The sequence below is a fragment of the Pistacia vera genome, unplaced genomic scaffold (assembly GCF_008641045.1).
Source record: "Pistacia vera cultivar Batoury unplaced genomic scaffold, PisVer_v2 Contig1133, whole genome shotgun sequence".
In the NCBI taxonomy this organism is placed as follows: domain Eukaryota; kingdom Viridiplantae; phylum Streptophyta; class Magnoliopsida; order Sapindales; family Anacardiaceae; genus Pistacia; species Pistacia vera.
In genome coordinates this window covers 91289-108007 of record NW_022195175.1, presented here as the reverse complement: position 1 = coordinate 108007, position 16719 = coordinate 91289, and the positions used below count along the sequence as shown (strand labels likewise).

Genomic DNA, 16719 nt, shown 5'->3' with positions numbered 1-16719 from the left:
TTGGTGGCCACTGCACAGGACAACGAGAATCACACATATCCTGTTGCATGGTGTGTGGTTGACTCTGAGAATGACGAGTTGTGAACTTGGTTTTTTCAGCAGTTACGTACGACAATGCCTGACATTGACAAGTTGTGCATAATATCCGATAGACACAACTCTATAAAGAAGGGGATTGCCACTATTTACCGTCAAACACATCACGGATTCTATATGAGGCACCTTGGTGAGAACATAAAACAAAATTTTAAGTGTGCTGACCTCCTTCAGACATATTACATGGCAACAAAAGCTTATTAGGTTGATGCATTCGAGGAGCACTTCCAGCAAATCCGAATCAAGGATGATAGAGTTGCTAAGTATCTTGAGCATGATGTTGGTTTCGAGCGATGGAGTAAAGCTTACTTTCCTGGAAGAAGGTTTGATTTCATGACCACTAACATAGCTTAGTCCATAAATTCGAAGTTGTTAACAGAAAGAGAGTTTCCAATAGTTGCACTTTTTGATGCAATCCAAAGGACACTGTCGCGGTGGTTCCATGAGCGTTGTACGGAGTCAGATAATTTTACTACAACCCTTGTTCCATCAGCTGAAAAATTATTGCGAGAACGTATGGAACTGTCAAATGCACTATTTGCCTATCCTCTTAATGCTCAAGAATTCATTGTGCGCGGCTATGGTCCAGATGCTCTAGTTAACCTTGTTAGAAAAACTTGCAGTTGTAAAGTGTTTGACATTAAACGTTTACCTTGTCCTCATGCACTAGCAGCACTGAAACAATCCAGATTTTGGTTCAAGAATTTACATGGAACTTTGCTCCCCTCTCTATATGACAGATCACTACATGCTAGCTTATTCAGAAACGATATATCTGGTGCCTTCAGAAGAGCAGTGGGTAGTGCCGCCAGAGGTGGCTAACATTATCATTCACCCGCCATTCAAGAAGATAGCAAAGGGGAGAAAAAGAATTAAGCGTATTCCATCAGCCTTTGAGGTTCCCCGAAAGATGAATAAGTGCTCAATTTGCAAGCAACCTGGCCACAAGAGAAGCAGTTGCCAAAAGCAATCACATGCAGATCCAGCAAATTAGGTTCGAAGAAGGATGAAATTCAGGGAGTTGCCAAGGCCAACCGTTAATGAGTTATTGTTTTCAATTATTGATGTTATAAATTTTATTGTTACCTTTAATAAATCACTCTTTATATTTCTTGTTACATGGCCCAAAAATTTGTTGTTGATTTTAGTTTGGAATTAGGTTATCAAATTGAGGAGAAAGTATGGAATTAATACATGTTGGTAATTTTAGTTTGTCAAAATTCAGGAGAAAAGCAGGAAAAGTATATATTGCCAATGATCGCTTAAGCGACTGTATATCGCTTAAGCGACAAAGGGTTTTTCAAACAGGATCGCTTAAGCGATATCACGGATCGCTTAAGCAATCGTGCACCTGGGTAGATGATTCTACCCAGGTGCACGATCGCTTAAGCGATCATCATCTACCCAGGTGCACGATTGCTTAAGCGATCCATGATCGCCTAATCGACCAAGACAAAAAGAGAAGAATCGCTTAAGCGATATATAGGATCGCTTAAGCGAAGCGATCCATGATCGCTTAATCGACCAAGTGAAAAAGAAAAGAATCGCTTAAGCGATATCTACGACCGCTTAAGCGACCCTGTGTAAATAAAGTTTCTTTTATTACGATCGCTTAATCGACCAACGAAAGATTTGAAAATTTGACAATTACACCCCCACCTACCCAACTTCCCAGATTCCGGCCACCACCGTCGGAATCCTACCGGGAAAGGGCGTTATGACGCATTGCGGTCGGATCAGGTTGATAGGGCATCAATATGGCCTTTTTCGGCCAGATCGACCATGGATGTGGCCGAAAAAGGCTAGATCACGGCCAGATCTACCCGTCGACGAACATAAAAGGTGACATCTGGCCGTCAACATCAGCTATTTCTTTTGAAAGTCGATGACGGCCCGATGTGGCCTTTTCCATCCATATCCATAGTCGATCTGGCCGGAAAATGTCACATCTGTGAATTACCGGCTATTTTTGATCGTTTGTAGCCGTCGGTGGTGCCAGAATCTGGGAAGTCTAGTGGGTAGGGGTGTTTTTGTTACTTTTGAAACTTTTTCAGGCGATATTAATGAAATTAATTCAGTTAATGGGTCTAAAATTTATTAAAAAAATACTAATATTTGCTAGATAATTAAATATTTGTTGGTGATTTTAGTTCGAAATTAGGTTATCAAATTGAGGAGAAAGTATGGAATTAATATGTGTTGGTAATTTTAGTTTGTCAAAATTCAGGAGAAAAGATGGAAAAGTATGTATTGCCCATGCTCGCTTAAGCGACTAAGTATATCGCTTAAGCGACAAAGGGTTGTTCACACAGGATCGCTTAAGCGATATGACTCATTGCTTAAGCAATCATGCACCTTAAAACAAACTATTTTGCCCATCACATGATCGCTTAAGCGACCAAATGAAAAAGGGAGGAATTGCTTTAGCGATAAAACGGATCGCTTAAGCGATCATGCACCTAGGCTGATTGAATCTGCCCATCACATGATCGCTTAAGCGATCCAATATCGCTTAATCAACCAAGTGAAAAAGACAGGAATCGCTTTAGTGATATCACAGATCGCTTAAGCGATCATGCACCTTAAAACATATTTGAATTTTCCCATCACATGATCGATTAAGCGATGTAGGATCGCTTAATCGACCAGGCAAAAAAGACAAGAATCGCTTTAGCGATATTACGGATCGCTTAAGCGATCATGCACCTTAAAACAGATTTGAATCTGCCCATCATATGATCGATTAAGCGATGTAGGATCGCTTAATCGACCAAGCCGAAAAAAGAAAAATCGCTTAAGTGATCATGGATCGCTTAAGAGATCATGCACCTTAAAACAGATTTTGAATCTGCCCATCACATGATCGCTTAATCGACCAAGCGAAAAAGAGCGGAATTGCTTAAGCGATCATGCACCTTAGAACAGATTTTTAATCTGCCCATCACATGATCGCGTAAATGATATACGATCGCTTAAGTGGTATCAAGGATATCTTAAGCGATCATGCACCTTAAAACTAGATTTTTTGTGCAAATGATTTTGCACAGTTACGACTCCGTACATAAAATTGTTAGTTATTGGCAATTGTGTGATATAGACGTAAACAGTCTATACCATATATGTTTGATATAGATGTAAAAGAATTATATGTTTTATTAAAATAGAATAACAGTCATGTTCCACTGAACAAATCGTACACCCTAAAGGCATTTTATTGCTCGAAGTTTTAACATCTTTATGTTCGGAGAAAAGAAGAACCATATTTGTTCTTAGAACTTGCATGGTTACCTAGTTCTCTTCAACCCTATATATTTAATATAGACGGCCACTTTCTACACCATATATGTTTGATATAGATGTACAAGAACTATATATTTAATAAAAATCTAATAACGATCATGGTTCACTGATCGAATCGTGAAACCAAAGATGTTAAGAGTTCGAGCAATAAAATGGCTTTAGGGTTGAGATATGGATAAAGAAGAAGACAGTTTTTGCTTGTGCAGATGGTTTTGCAGAGTTAGAGCTGGCTTCAATAAAATGGCTTTAGGGTTGAGGTGTATGATTCGTTCAGTGGAATATGACCGTTATTATATTTTAATTAAACATTTAGTTCTTTTACATCTATATCAAACATATATGGCGTAGAATGTGGTCGTCTATATTAAATATATAGGGTTCAAGAGAACTAGGTAACCATGCAAGTTCTCGGAACAAATATGGTTCCTCTTTTCTTGGAACATAAAGATGCTAAAACTTCGAGCAATAAAATGCCTTTAGGGTGTACGCGATATCATAAATAGTAAACAAATCTTATCCTTCATTTTTCATAATATAAAGGGTGCGTTTGGTTAAATATTCGTATCCATATTTCAAAAATGTTTGTTTGTTTAATTATTTAGAAATATTAGCTTATATTTTTAATTACTTTTAGGCCCCTTAAGTTTATTAATAATCAAATACCCCCAGGAGTAATTTTAAAATTTAACAAATACACCCTCACCTACCGAAATATCACAGTCGGAAAAGGCCATATCGACGCCGGCATCCAGTCAGAAAAGTGCGTTACGACGCACACTGGTCACATCGACCACGGATGTTGCCCAAAAAGACCAGATCTACGGTAGATCTGGCCGTCATTGTGGCCTTTCCTTTGGCCGTCCATGATGGCCACATGTGGCCTTTTCGGCGAGATCCAGCATCGATCTAGTGGAAAAAAGCCACATCGGTGAATTACCACCGACGGGACGTTTGTAGGCCGTTGTCACACATCCCGGCGACTCTTGGTTGCTTACGTGATTTAAGATCGCTTAAGCGATCTCTTCTGAGGCAGAATCAAATCTGCCTAGATCTAGGATCTCTTAAGCGATCCTCTAGGATCGCTTAAGAGATGAATCGCTTTTACTCTTGGTCGCTTAAGCGATCTTTAAGCGATCTCTTCCGAGGCAGAATCAAATCTGCCTATATCTAGGATCGCTTAAGCGATCCTCCGTGATCGTTTAAGCGATTTTAGATCGCTTAAGCGATCTTATACTGGGCAGAATCAAATCTGCCAAGATCTATGATCTCTTAAGCGATCCAAGTGGATCGCTTAAGCAATAAATCGCTTTAGCTCTTGGTCGCTTAATCGATCTTGGATCGCTTAAGCGATCTCTTACTGGGCAGAATCAGATCTGCCTAGTTCTGTGATGGCTTAAACGATCCTACATGATCGCTTAAGCGATGAATCACTTTTAATCATGGTCGCTTAATCGATCTTTGATCGCTTAAGCGATCACTTCCGACGCATCTGCTTAGATGAAGAATCGCTTAAGCGATCCATTGTATCTCTTAAGCGATTCTTCTTTTTCAAACTTGGTCGCTTAAGCCAGTTAAGATCTCTTAAGCGATCATTTGGGGAAAAATGTTGGTTGCTTAAGAGATATATGTGGTCGCTCATATATCGCTTAATCGATCATGAGAAAAAGAGAAGAATCCTACATTTCTCCTGAATTATGTAATGATCTGTCTTTATAGAGGTAATTTTGAAATAACTGTGATTGTGATACATTCCGAGGCAAAATCATTTTCCTCCCAAATCCGAAAAGAATAAGCAGCAAAATGAAGTCATTTATATCAATCTAATCCATCACAAATCAAAATGTAAGAGGCATCAATGAATTGAAAGTTTAAACTTAAAATCATTCATAATAGTGCCAAAATAGGATAAATCCTCAGCCACTTTGAAAAGCTTTCAAGTTCGGTATAATTACTGCCAGAGATCATTGTTTGGTACCATGCCTTGCCAGCAGCCTTGCTTGCAGATGCCGCCACTTTGAGAAGCTTTCAAATTCGGTTTAATCACTGTCTGAGATCATTGTTTGGTACCACGCCTCGCCAGCAGCCTTGATTGCAGATGCCTTGCGGGCAGCCTACTCTGACAGCCCAAGCCAGTTTCAGAAGTTCCCTCTCATTGTTTGCCAGCAACCTGCAAAATTTTCTCTCGTCACGAACCCAAGTTATGGAGTGCAAGATTGAAAAGTTCACTGAGTTCGTCTATTTCGGTAAAGCTCTGTATAACCCAAAACCTGCAGCATCAGCACCACAACCCAAGTATAAACATGAACATCACATAAACTACAAAATTCAAAGTCTAAGTTCCAAACCTTTTGATTGGGTTGTGGTAACTCAAAACGGATCTATTTCCCCATGGAAGCATTCAATAGCCCAGCGCTCCCGAAAGATGGTCATTGTTTCGTCATTCAATCCGTCCATCGGGGTGTTGGTCATGTCGAATTGAATAAATTTCAGGGCATATGCCCCACAATCAGCACTACAATAGGAAGAGCACATTAGCATTAGAATCAACTTATTTCACAATTGTATTATGTAAGTTAGTTTTATACAAAATTTACCTTGATTCATTTGTTGGGACGGGAATGCGCTTGAGTGGCCACTTTCCCGTCAATGCTTCATCACCGAGGTGGTCAAACATCCCGCTGTCGCGTAACAGCCGTGGGAACAACATGGATAGTAGCTCCAACTCGGCCTCCAACTGCCTGTCTCGACAAACTGTTGGGTTGCAGTCAAAGATCTTCAGCAACCTCTCCTCTAAGAGCGTGACAACTGCTATCCAGTGCATTTCCTTGACCAGGATGATGCAGTAGACGCTCTTAACCTTTGCCCAACTGTGGCCATATTTGGGCCTGTCCCCCATTACATACTGCATCATCCTATCATCAAACCTAAAATCATTAGGGACGCAGTCTAAGTCTTCTATGCCCGATCGTTTTCGTTTGGCTCCTTTTGCTACAGATGCACCGATGGCCTTTTTCAATAAATTGCGATATGTGGATACCAGCGTTTGGCCAAATGCCACATCAGTGATGGTACAATTGGGATACAGTAGATCACCATTGCTGGTTTGTCGCAGCCTCATCAGTGCCAATACCTCGTTGATGTGCTACATCAAATAAAAACAACATGATAAGTATACAATAGCTCATGGAAAAGATAAGCAAAAATAAGGAAAATTAAGCAAAAATAACTGACCGAGTCGTGAAGCCACCTGCCCATCATCAAAATCTCTCCAAACCATTCCCGAGAATAATCCACGGTCTTACACTTTACAAGGGCATCACTTCCGGATTCATTGTAATAGGCATAAAAGGGTTTTTTCCTTTCCTCCTCTATTGGCCTATACAAATCGACAGTGGATTCCATTTTTGCTTGCCCGCTTCCTCCCGCTTCCTCCATTTCTACATCCCCGCTTCCTTCGCCTCCCGCCTCAACCTCTTCCATTATAACTGCCCCACTGCCTCCAACAACCTCCTTAACCTCTTTAATTTTAGCTTCTTCCTCACTTTGTTTCTTTGTTTTCCTCTTAATTCCACGTGTTAGTACGATGTAAGGCGATTTCACAAACCTGCTCTTTCGGTTCTCTCTTCTCAGCCCAGGTTGCACTTCAACCGCCTTCAATACTCTACCAACTTCCTCATCCACCCTAACAACTTTCTCTTCCACCCTTTTCAATTGCTCTTCCATCCTATCAAACTTGCCATAAACAGCTATTGTAAAACTATCAAATGAACTGTTTATAAGGTCAACCACCTCACTCTCCCGACCCGCACGCCTCGGCAAAGCGATACTTGTTGTACTGGTTTACTGAGGCATACGAACATGTTCCTCCCTCCCTCCCGCCGATTCCTGCTTCACCCTCCTCGACGTCAACCACATTCTCAAGCAGTGACCCTGCAACTGCCCTCACATGTATGACCCCTTGTAGCTCCCGCGTCAGGCGGTCTATCTCTTCATCCATTTCATCCTCCAGTGCTCAGAAAGATGTGACATAGTCCCATTGCGCTTCACCCCTAGTAGCGGTGAGGAAGGGATGGACAACCCCCTGCAATAAGAAACAAAATCAATTAGATTTAAGCGACATTTTAAAGCAAGTGCATATTCAAAAGTTTAATCCTTTAATCTTACCCGAGCTGATTGAATTTCAATCTCTATTTGCTCATATCCCAATGGGTACACTTCTGGTCCTGCCACTGCAACATCCTAGGAAATGTCTGTTGCATAACCGAAGAAGACCTAATCCTCCCCCTTGCCTTAGCCAGGACAGGGATGACCTCATACATTCAAGCCTACATTGTAAAAAAATAGTCCATATCATAATTCAAACACATATATTAAAAAAATATTTAATAAAAAGCTATTAATATTTACCTGCATTGCCCACGGGAAGCCAAACAAATTGTACGTGGCCTTTCTACCCTTCTTCGTCCATTGGGAGTGCTTTGACGCCAGCTCTTTTGCTTGTAGGGACTCTATGGTTTGCTAAAATGATAGTTGTCCCCACGGATAAGTATTAAAGAAATTCAAGTTGCTTACAAACATCACCCAATCAATATCAATGACTTTTGTTGAGTCACCAGCCATTAGGATTGAATATAAGAACAAAACCAAGCACAGTTTGAACGTCTCTGAATCGTTAAACTCATCATTTATTAACATTTCCTCTAATTCATGTGCCTTAATAGACGTGTTCCCCGCCAAAACCTTGTTAGCCAACCTTTTGGCTGCCGGACTGTCCTTTATTCCTTTTGCCTCAACCTCACCTAGCAATTCCCCACATCTTAAGCCAGTCACCAACACATATTCCATCATCCCGAAACGTAGTGGCTTTCCATCCACCACGAACCACATTTCGTACTTTTTTTTGCTTTTTATTGAGTGCAACAACATATAATGCACTCCCGACCCCCAGAATGTCTTTTTCCATTTCGTGTCCATATCCCAAAATTGATTGAAACAAGTCTCTTTGAATCTCCTTTCACCATTCCTCAGTGTCCCTAAAATCCCCATTATTCTCGTTAAAACATCCCAACTTGACCTCATGTCACCCGCACAGGGAAGTACGGTACAGTATCGCTTACCCAACCCGTACTCTCTAAAGTTTATGCTCTGGAAAATCTGCATAATCGATATAAACAGAATATCACCAAAAAAATTTAACCAAATCAAATATAAACAAAATACGCTCCGGAAGAATCGCTTAAGCGATGGGCATATGATTCTGCCTTGTACAAGATAGCTTAAGCGATCTGAAATCGCTTAAGCGACCAAGAGTAAAAGCGAAGAATCGCTTAAGCGATACATAGGATCGCTTAAGTAATTCTTCGCTTTTACTCTTGGTTGAAATCGCTTAAGCGATCTTGCACGAGGCAGAATCAACATCTGCCCAGATCTTAGATCGCGTAAGCGATTACTGTTAAGCGATCTATAATCGCTTAAGCGACCCACAGTAAAAGGGATGAATCGCTTTTACTCTGGGTCACTTAAGCGATTACAGATTGCTTAAGAGATCTTCTACGAGGCAGAATCAACATCTGCCAGATCTAAGATAGCTTAAGAGATCATTTATATCGCTTAAGCGATTCATTGCTTTTACTCTTAAGCGATCCTAAATTGCTTAAACGACCAAGAGTAAAAGTCATCAATCTCTTAAGCGATCTTAGTTCTTATCAGATGTTCAGTATGCTTTGGACATTATTGCTTACATCGCTTAAGCGACAATACTGATACCTTTTCTTCGGCGGCCTTCTCCTCCTCGTCTGAACTCTCGCGGGACTCCTCTTCCTCACTTGAATTCTTGCCGGCCACCTTTTCCTTGCCAGAACCGTTTTGCTCCTGTTCTCTCTCTTGTTGTGCCGCCGTCATCTCCGCTGCTAGAACACCTTCACTGATCGGAATATCCACCGGAGCAGCCATTGAACTGCTTGCGCCATTAGACTCTACGATTTGAAGAGGCGTTGGGTTTTCTTCGTCATTGTGAATGTCAGCCATTGTTTTAAGAAAGGAAGAAGCTTTAGAATTGAATTTGGGTTTGAAAATTTGTAGGAATGTGGACTGTTATCGCCGAAAATTGCGCAGAATGCATTTACGGTTTGAAGAATCGATTTTTGCCTTAGTCGGTTTCGATTAAGCGATTTGAATGGGTAGGGCTCTTTTTCAAATTTCAAATTTTAAAAACTTTCATTAATTATTATTTTTTTCTTATACGTTTTAATCTTTTCATTTTAACCCCTTTTACATGTTTAATTAATCCTAACTATGCCATGTCATCTTCTCTAAATTAAAAAAAAATGAAAAACAGTTTCAAGGCCATTTTGTTAAATGCAAACTTGGCATGTCCTGGGAGTTAAATTTCCTCCATTTTATTCATATAGCATGAATATATACATATATACCAATAAACGAAAAGGTTAAAAAAAATTATACTACCATTTAACATTTTAACAGCCAAATTACCTTAATTTCCAGCATGTTAAGACACCATTCAATCAATTATCTCAAAGGCATTCCAGCCGAGAGCATGCAAGTGGATTTACCTAGCCAACTTTTTAAAACAAAGTACAATCCAAGCACCTCTCAAAATATTGCCCAGCTGAATTACATGCAGTTGAAGTACCCAGCCAACATCACATTTTGGTCAATCAACCGAATGCAAATAGATGCAGCTAGCAAGCAAAATACACTCCATTTTAAACCTCAAATTAAACAACCAAACATTCATCCAAAAGCATGGAGAGGAAAGCAAGTTCAGCAAGCTTCAAATTTAGCTCAACACTCATCAAAAAGCAAAAATGGCCAACTATATTTAACAAGCAAACATAAATCAGAATTTTTAAGGAAAACTTTCATTTGATCCACTCACAATTCTAGCTCAGCTGCAACTCAAATGGACTGTCAAACACTCTTCGCTTCCGTACCCTTCTAATCCTATAGTTGGCTGCCCATTACAGTGCTTGGATTTCGATCTTCACCGTTCATAATATAGAGTTGTGTTTCATAAACAACATATCCAAAAATCAGAACGATCGGATGGCAAACGAGCTCCAGATCATGATTTGATGATGCACCGTTCACAGACCCAAAATCTCTCCTCTCTCACTCTATTTCTCGTTTTCTTCTTCTTCCTTGGGGCGAACTGCCCAGTTTTCTTCTCTTTTAAACAAAACATTTTTCTGAAATTATTTCTGCCCCCAAATATTCCCTAAATTTCAATCTAACCCTGCCACCTAAGCTTTTCCTAGCAAAAATGTCCAAATTTTTCCCACTTGTTTGCAAACCCATCAAGATTTATTTCTTCGCTTTTACCCCTTAACGCAACTTTAAAAACTGACAGAGATGCCCCTATCTTACCACAATACCAAAAACTCAGAAAAATTAAAAAAAAAAAAAATTTAATTAACTAAATACAATTCATGATCTAACTAAAATCAGGAATGGGGTTTTACAGTTTGTATCCCATAATGTTAGACGTAAGTGCAATATACTTCAAACCTCAAGAATGAAAGTGTAATTCACTCTATAGACAATGTTATGGGTGTAGCCACATAAAAGTCTACGTTCTACCGTGATTATGCTAGAAAGTATTAACTCCGTGAAACACATGCATAAATATTAAATATTATGTTACAAAGCTGTGGGGTTGGATAACCTTCTTCTACTATGAATGGAATCTTACAAAGTTGTTTCCAAACTCTTTATCAATTTAAAAGCTTTTAAAGAAATTCTTTAATCCAGATTCAAAAATTATAATCTTAATGTGTACCTCTGATTAAAGTTTGCTCGTGCATATCGAGTTACCTTTGTAATACAGAAGTTCGCATTTTAAATTAATCAACAATCCAATGCCAATCAAAGTGTAAAACGTTGATTAAATTAACTTACATATTGTCTTTGGGTAAAGTAAAAGTGAGAGAATTTATTAAAACGTTGATTTAATTAAGTTATATGTTTATTGTCTTTGGGTAAAGTAAAAGTGAGATAATTATTAAAACTTTGATTTAATTAAGTTATATATTGTCTTTGGTATCACTTCCAGGAGAAGCAAATATGAAGAAGAAGACTTTTATTTTTATTTAAGAGTGATACTACATTTACAAAGAAATTTTATAAAGATCTCCATACAAAATGATGTGGCAAAAAATGAATGGAAGAGTGAATTTAATGAGTTTGACTTTTTGTTTCACTCTTCCATTCATTTTTTGCCATCTTACTTTGTATGGAAATCTTTGTAAGATTTCTTTGTAAGTATAGTATTATTGTTTATTTAATTGATTATGGGAAAAAACAAAGTATCAGGAAAAGACACGGTTGAAACTTAACTATGCCAAATACGTACCCTTCATAAACTTAGGAGAAATTGAATTCTTGACAAAAACATGCATGTATTTATAACCGTTAGACTAAATTAATAACCATTAATAATTGATGAAATCATATATATATCAAACAACGAAATCAAAATATATAAAACCAAAATCCAAAAATTCTAGCTTTACCCACCCATGGTAGCCCAGCGGTAAGAACGAACTAAGCGGGCTACAAATGGGTAGAATCCACAGTCTCAGATTTGATTCCTAGTTGGACGCAAATGTAATACATTTATCTATGATTTACTTGGGGGGCCATGATGATAGGTTGTTGTGGAATAACTCTCTTAAGAATTAATCAAGGTGCGCGTAAATTGGCTCAACTGCAGTTAAAAAAAAAATATATATATATAGCCTTCCAAAACTAACCCTAGTCTTAAAATCAAATCAAATCCCATTAATATGGAAATAATGTTACAGAGGAATATGGTGAATAAGGTAAATGCTAGCCTTGTTCGTAAGTCCAATCCCAAATACTTGATTGTGACATGGTGCGATATGAATTGGGGATGTAGTTGATAGTTTCAGAAAGTTTGGCGAAGTCAATTATAAGGATAATTGGGAGCAGTGTCGGTAAAGTTTTCCCTTCATATATATATAACACTAACAGACCAGGATCTTTATACAAGTCTTCTAAATTACCTCTTTCTCATATCTTACTTGTTTCCTTTATTTGTGCTCTACCATAGAACAAATTTGTTGACGCTTGATTTTGGACGCTAACGACTCGCATGTGAGAAGCGTTAAGCGGAATTAGGAATCATACATGATAGATCCATGAGATTTGAATATAGAGCTGAGATTATATATTTTGCAGAAAAATAAATAAAAGATTGGCAAGAGGGGGTTTTTATAGTGGTTTGGATGCTCAACAAGCGACTCCTACATCCACTGTTATTTTATTGCTCACTGACTATTTCTATGATTTTGCCCGTAAGGCATACAAAGATGAAGAAATACAGTGTTTACAGAGAGAGAATGAAAATGAAGCTCAAATCTCAGCCCAGCCTCCTTCTTCGGGAAGAGGAGTGCCCACTTATACACCTTTGCACTCAATGTAATGAGTGTTTTGCAAGTTGCCTTGATACATGGAAGGCTCTCGTCCATTCATCTCTTGAAATGCGATAAAGTTGGTGAGAATATCTTTGGAGATATGGGCTTGGCAGTTGGTACAAGAAGACATTAAATGAGCTGACATAGGCGTGACTTTTTAGGCATGACAGAAGCCCCCCAATTTTTGGAGTCCGTAATCGCGCTTCAGAAACTAAGGTCTTTGATCTGAATAGCTGCAGTCTCGAACTGAAGAGCTAGAACTGAAATCTGTTAGGAGCTCACCTGAAATCTGTTAGGAAAACGATCTGAAATCTGTTAGGAAAACGACCTGAAATCTATTAGGAGCTCGACTTGAAAACAAAACGAGCTCAACTTGAGAGCAAAATAAGCTCAATCTGAGCTAAACAAACTCAATATGCACATAACGAGCACGACCTAAGCACATAACGAGCATGACTTGGGCTCGACCTGAGCACATAACAAGCACGACCTAGGTTCGACCTGAACGAGCACGACCTAGGCTCGACCTGAATGAGCACGACCTGGGCTCGACCTGAGCACATAACGAGCACGACCTGGGCTCAACCTGAACGCATAACGAGTACGACCTGGGCTCGACCTGAATGAGCACGACCTGGGCTCCACCTGAGCATATAACGAGCACGACCTGAACGTGCGATAAGTTATCTGGCCACGTGATCTGGGTGATCTGAACACGTGATTTGAACGGTCTTGAAAGTGCGATTTGAGCGTGCGATCAGCGATCTGACCACGCAATTGGAGAATTCTGACATGTGCGATCTATGATCTAGCCAAGCGATCTGAGAACTCTGACACGTGCGATCTGCGATCTGGTCACGCGATCGAAGCTCTAATGCATGCGATTAGCGATCTGGCCATGCGATTAGAGAGCTGATGCGTGCGATCTACGATCTGGTCATGTGATTGGAGAACTCAGACGCTTGTGATCTACGATCTGTCCACACGATCAAAGAACTTGGACGCATGTTTGAGAATCGGACCTGCATGGGCCACCAAACTGTTAACGCTTGATTTTGGATGTCAACGACTCGCACGTGAGAAACGCTAAGCGGAATTAGGAATCACACGTGATAGATCCATGAGATTTGAATATGGAGCTGAGATTATATATTTTGCAGAAAAATAAATAAAAGATTGGCAAGAAGGAGTTTTTATAGTGATTCGGATGCTCAACAAGCGACTCCTATATCTACTGTTATTTTATTGCTTACTAACTATTTCTATGATTTTGCCCGTAAGGCATACAAAGATGAAGAAATATAGTGTTTACATAGAGAGAGAATGAAAATGAAGCTTAATTCTCAGCCCAGCCTCCTTCTTCGGGAAGAGGAGTGCCCACTTATACACCTTTGCACTCAATGTAATGAGTGTTTTGCAAGTTGCCTTGACACATGGAAGACTCTCGTCCATTCATCTCTTGAAATGAGATAAAGTTGTGAGAATATCTTTGGAGATATGGGCTTGGCAGCTGGTACAAGAAGACATTAAATGAATTGACATAGACGTGACTTTTTAGGCATAACAACATTAATGCCAAACATGGACGAAACTCAGAGCTCTACAAGGCTCTGATGAACAGAGAAGACGATAGGAGGTTGATAGAACTCTGCAGAAGGCTTGCTGATCATGCATTGCACATTATGACAATACATCATGATTTCGTACTTCATTTGGCTATTACTTTTAAAAGAAGAGACCCGGTCCTCAAGCTCACAGATGAGTTGCCCCCGCATCTTCTTGATAAAATCACCCGCCAAAATATATTAGGAAACATTGTTCTTTATGAAATCGCCGTTGCGGAGAAGTTGTTAAACAAAGCGCCGGGGCTGTTAGGCATGCGCAACAACAATGGACAGACAACTCTCTTTCGTGCGGCACTCTATGGAAAAGCTGAGATTTTCAAATTTCTTGACGGTAAACTCTCTGGTTATGATCCAGACAATAAGCAGCCCTTTGTTGAGAGGAATGATAAATCTACTATTCTTCACGTTTCTGTTATTGCTCGACAGTTTGGTAACTACTTCCCATCTAAATTATTGTCCTTTAAATTTGTATCATATAAGCTCTTTCGAAGGTACATTACAATTATTATAATGTTAAAAATTTTAAAATTATAAGCATATCATGTAGTGAATTTTCGTTTTATTATATTCTTCTTATATAATTTATCTAATTTTCAAATGCAAGAATAGATTTGGCCCTGCAAATTGCAAATGACTATAAGAACCTAATTGAGCAAAAAGATATGGATGGTATGACTGCTCTTCAACTTCTATCTTGCAAGCCGGAAGCTTTTAGTTGTCAGAGTGAATGTGATTTTTTCGATAAACTGATCAACAGCTGTAAGTTTCCTAATTATTAGAACATTTATAATATAGGGGTGTTTCTTTTAACATCTCCAATGATATTCTTTATTTTGAAGAGTATTTTTCATATAAATAAATAGTATTTTCATTAATTTTAAATATAAATAAAATATAAATAACACAATTTTTATTTAAATCTAATAGACTCTTTAAATTTAATAAAGATGTTCTTTATTTTTAAGAAAGAGACTTAATGTGAGAGAGAATTAATAAATAAAATGCATAGGAACTTATAGTTTATTAATTAAAATTAAGATAGAGAGTAAAATTTGACTCTCTAAATGTGGAGAGTTAAACTCACTCTCTAATTTATATTTTAAAGATAAAGAGTATGTTGGACTCTTATTTTTATGGATAGACTCTTTATAATAAAAAGTTTGAGTCATATAAAGAGTCATTCAGAGATGCTCTAAGTTGGTTAAACTAGAGCATCTCCAAAAGGTTCTTTATATGAGTCAAACTCTTTATTATAAAGAGTTAATGCATAAAAACAAGAGTCCGATGGATTCTCTATTCTTTAAAAATAAATTAAAGAGTGGATTTGGCTCTCCACATCTAGAGAGTCAATCTCACTCTTTATCATAATTTTAATTAATTAAATTACAAGTTTCAATAAATTTTGTTTATTGTTTCTCTCTCCTATTAAGTTTTTTTTTTTTTTTTTGAAAAATTGTTTTTCCTCCCACCATGATGGTCTTTTGAGTTTCTATATATTCATGTTCTGTTTTCTTTTCTCTAAAACATGAATTTTCAAGCTGGTAGTGATGAAAATTTGTATATTGATTCCATTGAAAATCCTCAATTTTCAACCCAACTTTCAAACTCTGATAATATATCTATTTTCACCAATACTGAAGAATCTCATTTGTCTACTCCAATTGAATCTAACTCTAAAAGATCACGTGGCGGCAACTTTACTGCAAAAGAGGATCTTCTTATTGTGTCAGCATGGCTTAATACCAGTTTAGATGTTGTGCAAGGAAATGAACAAAAACACAAAACATATTGGGCACGATTGTTGGAGTACTTCCATAAATACAAAAATTTTGAATCTGAATGTACACAAGTTTCTTTGATGAACCGTTGGTCAACAATTCAACTAGCTACAAACAAATTTTGTGGATGCTATGCTTAGATTGAATCAAGAAACCAAAGTGGCATCAATGAGCAAGACAAGGTATTTATTATTTTATATTTAGGAAAAAGAAAAGAGGGAAAAAATTAAAATCATAAATGCTTTATGGGAAAATTCAAAATAAAGAATTAAAATAAAGAGTTCATTGGACTTAAATAAAATTTTTGCTCTTTATATTTAAAAATCAACAAAGATGCTCTTTATTTATAAGAAATATGCTCTTTAAAATAAAGAGCACTATTGGAGATGTTCTAAGCTGGTTAAAGTAGCTTATTAAAAAAAAAAAAAAAAATGTTAGGGTAGAGGTACTTAGGGGGTGTTTGTA

General features: G+C 38.1%; 1 protein-coding gene across 1 annotated transcript; it reads left to right on the top strand.

Moving 5' to 3' along the window:
- Positions 1-14464: 14464 nt before the first annotated feature.
- Positions 14465-16394, top strand: LOC116143615. Its single transcript, XM_031429078.1, has 3 exons — positions 14465-14906; positions 15086-15235; positions 16015-16394. The coding sequence occupies exons 1-3, from the start codon at positions 14465-14467 to the stop codon at positions 16392-16394; spliced, it is 972 nt and encodes a 323-aa protein (XP_031284938.1).
- The last annotated feature ends 325 nt before the right edge of the window (positions 16395-16719 follow it).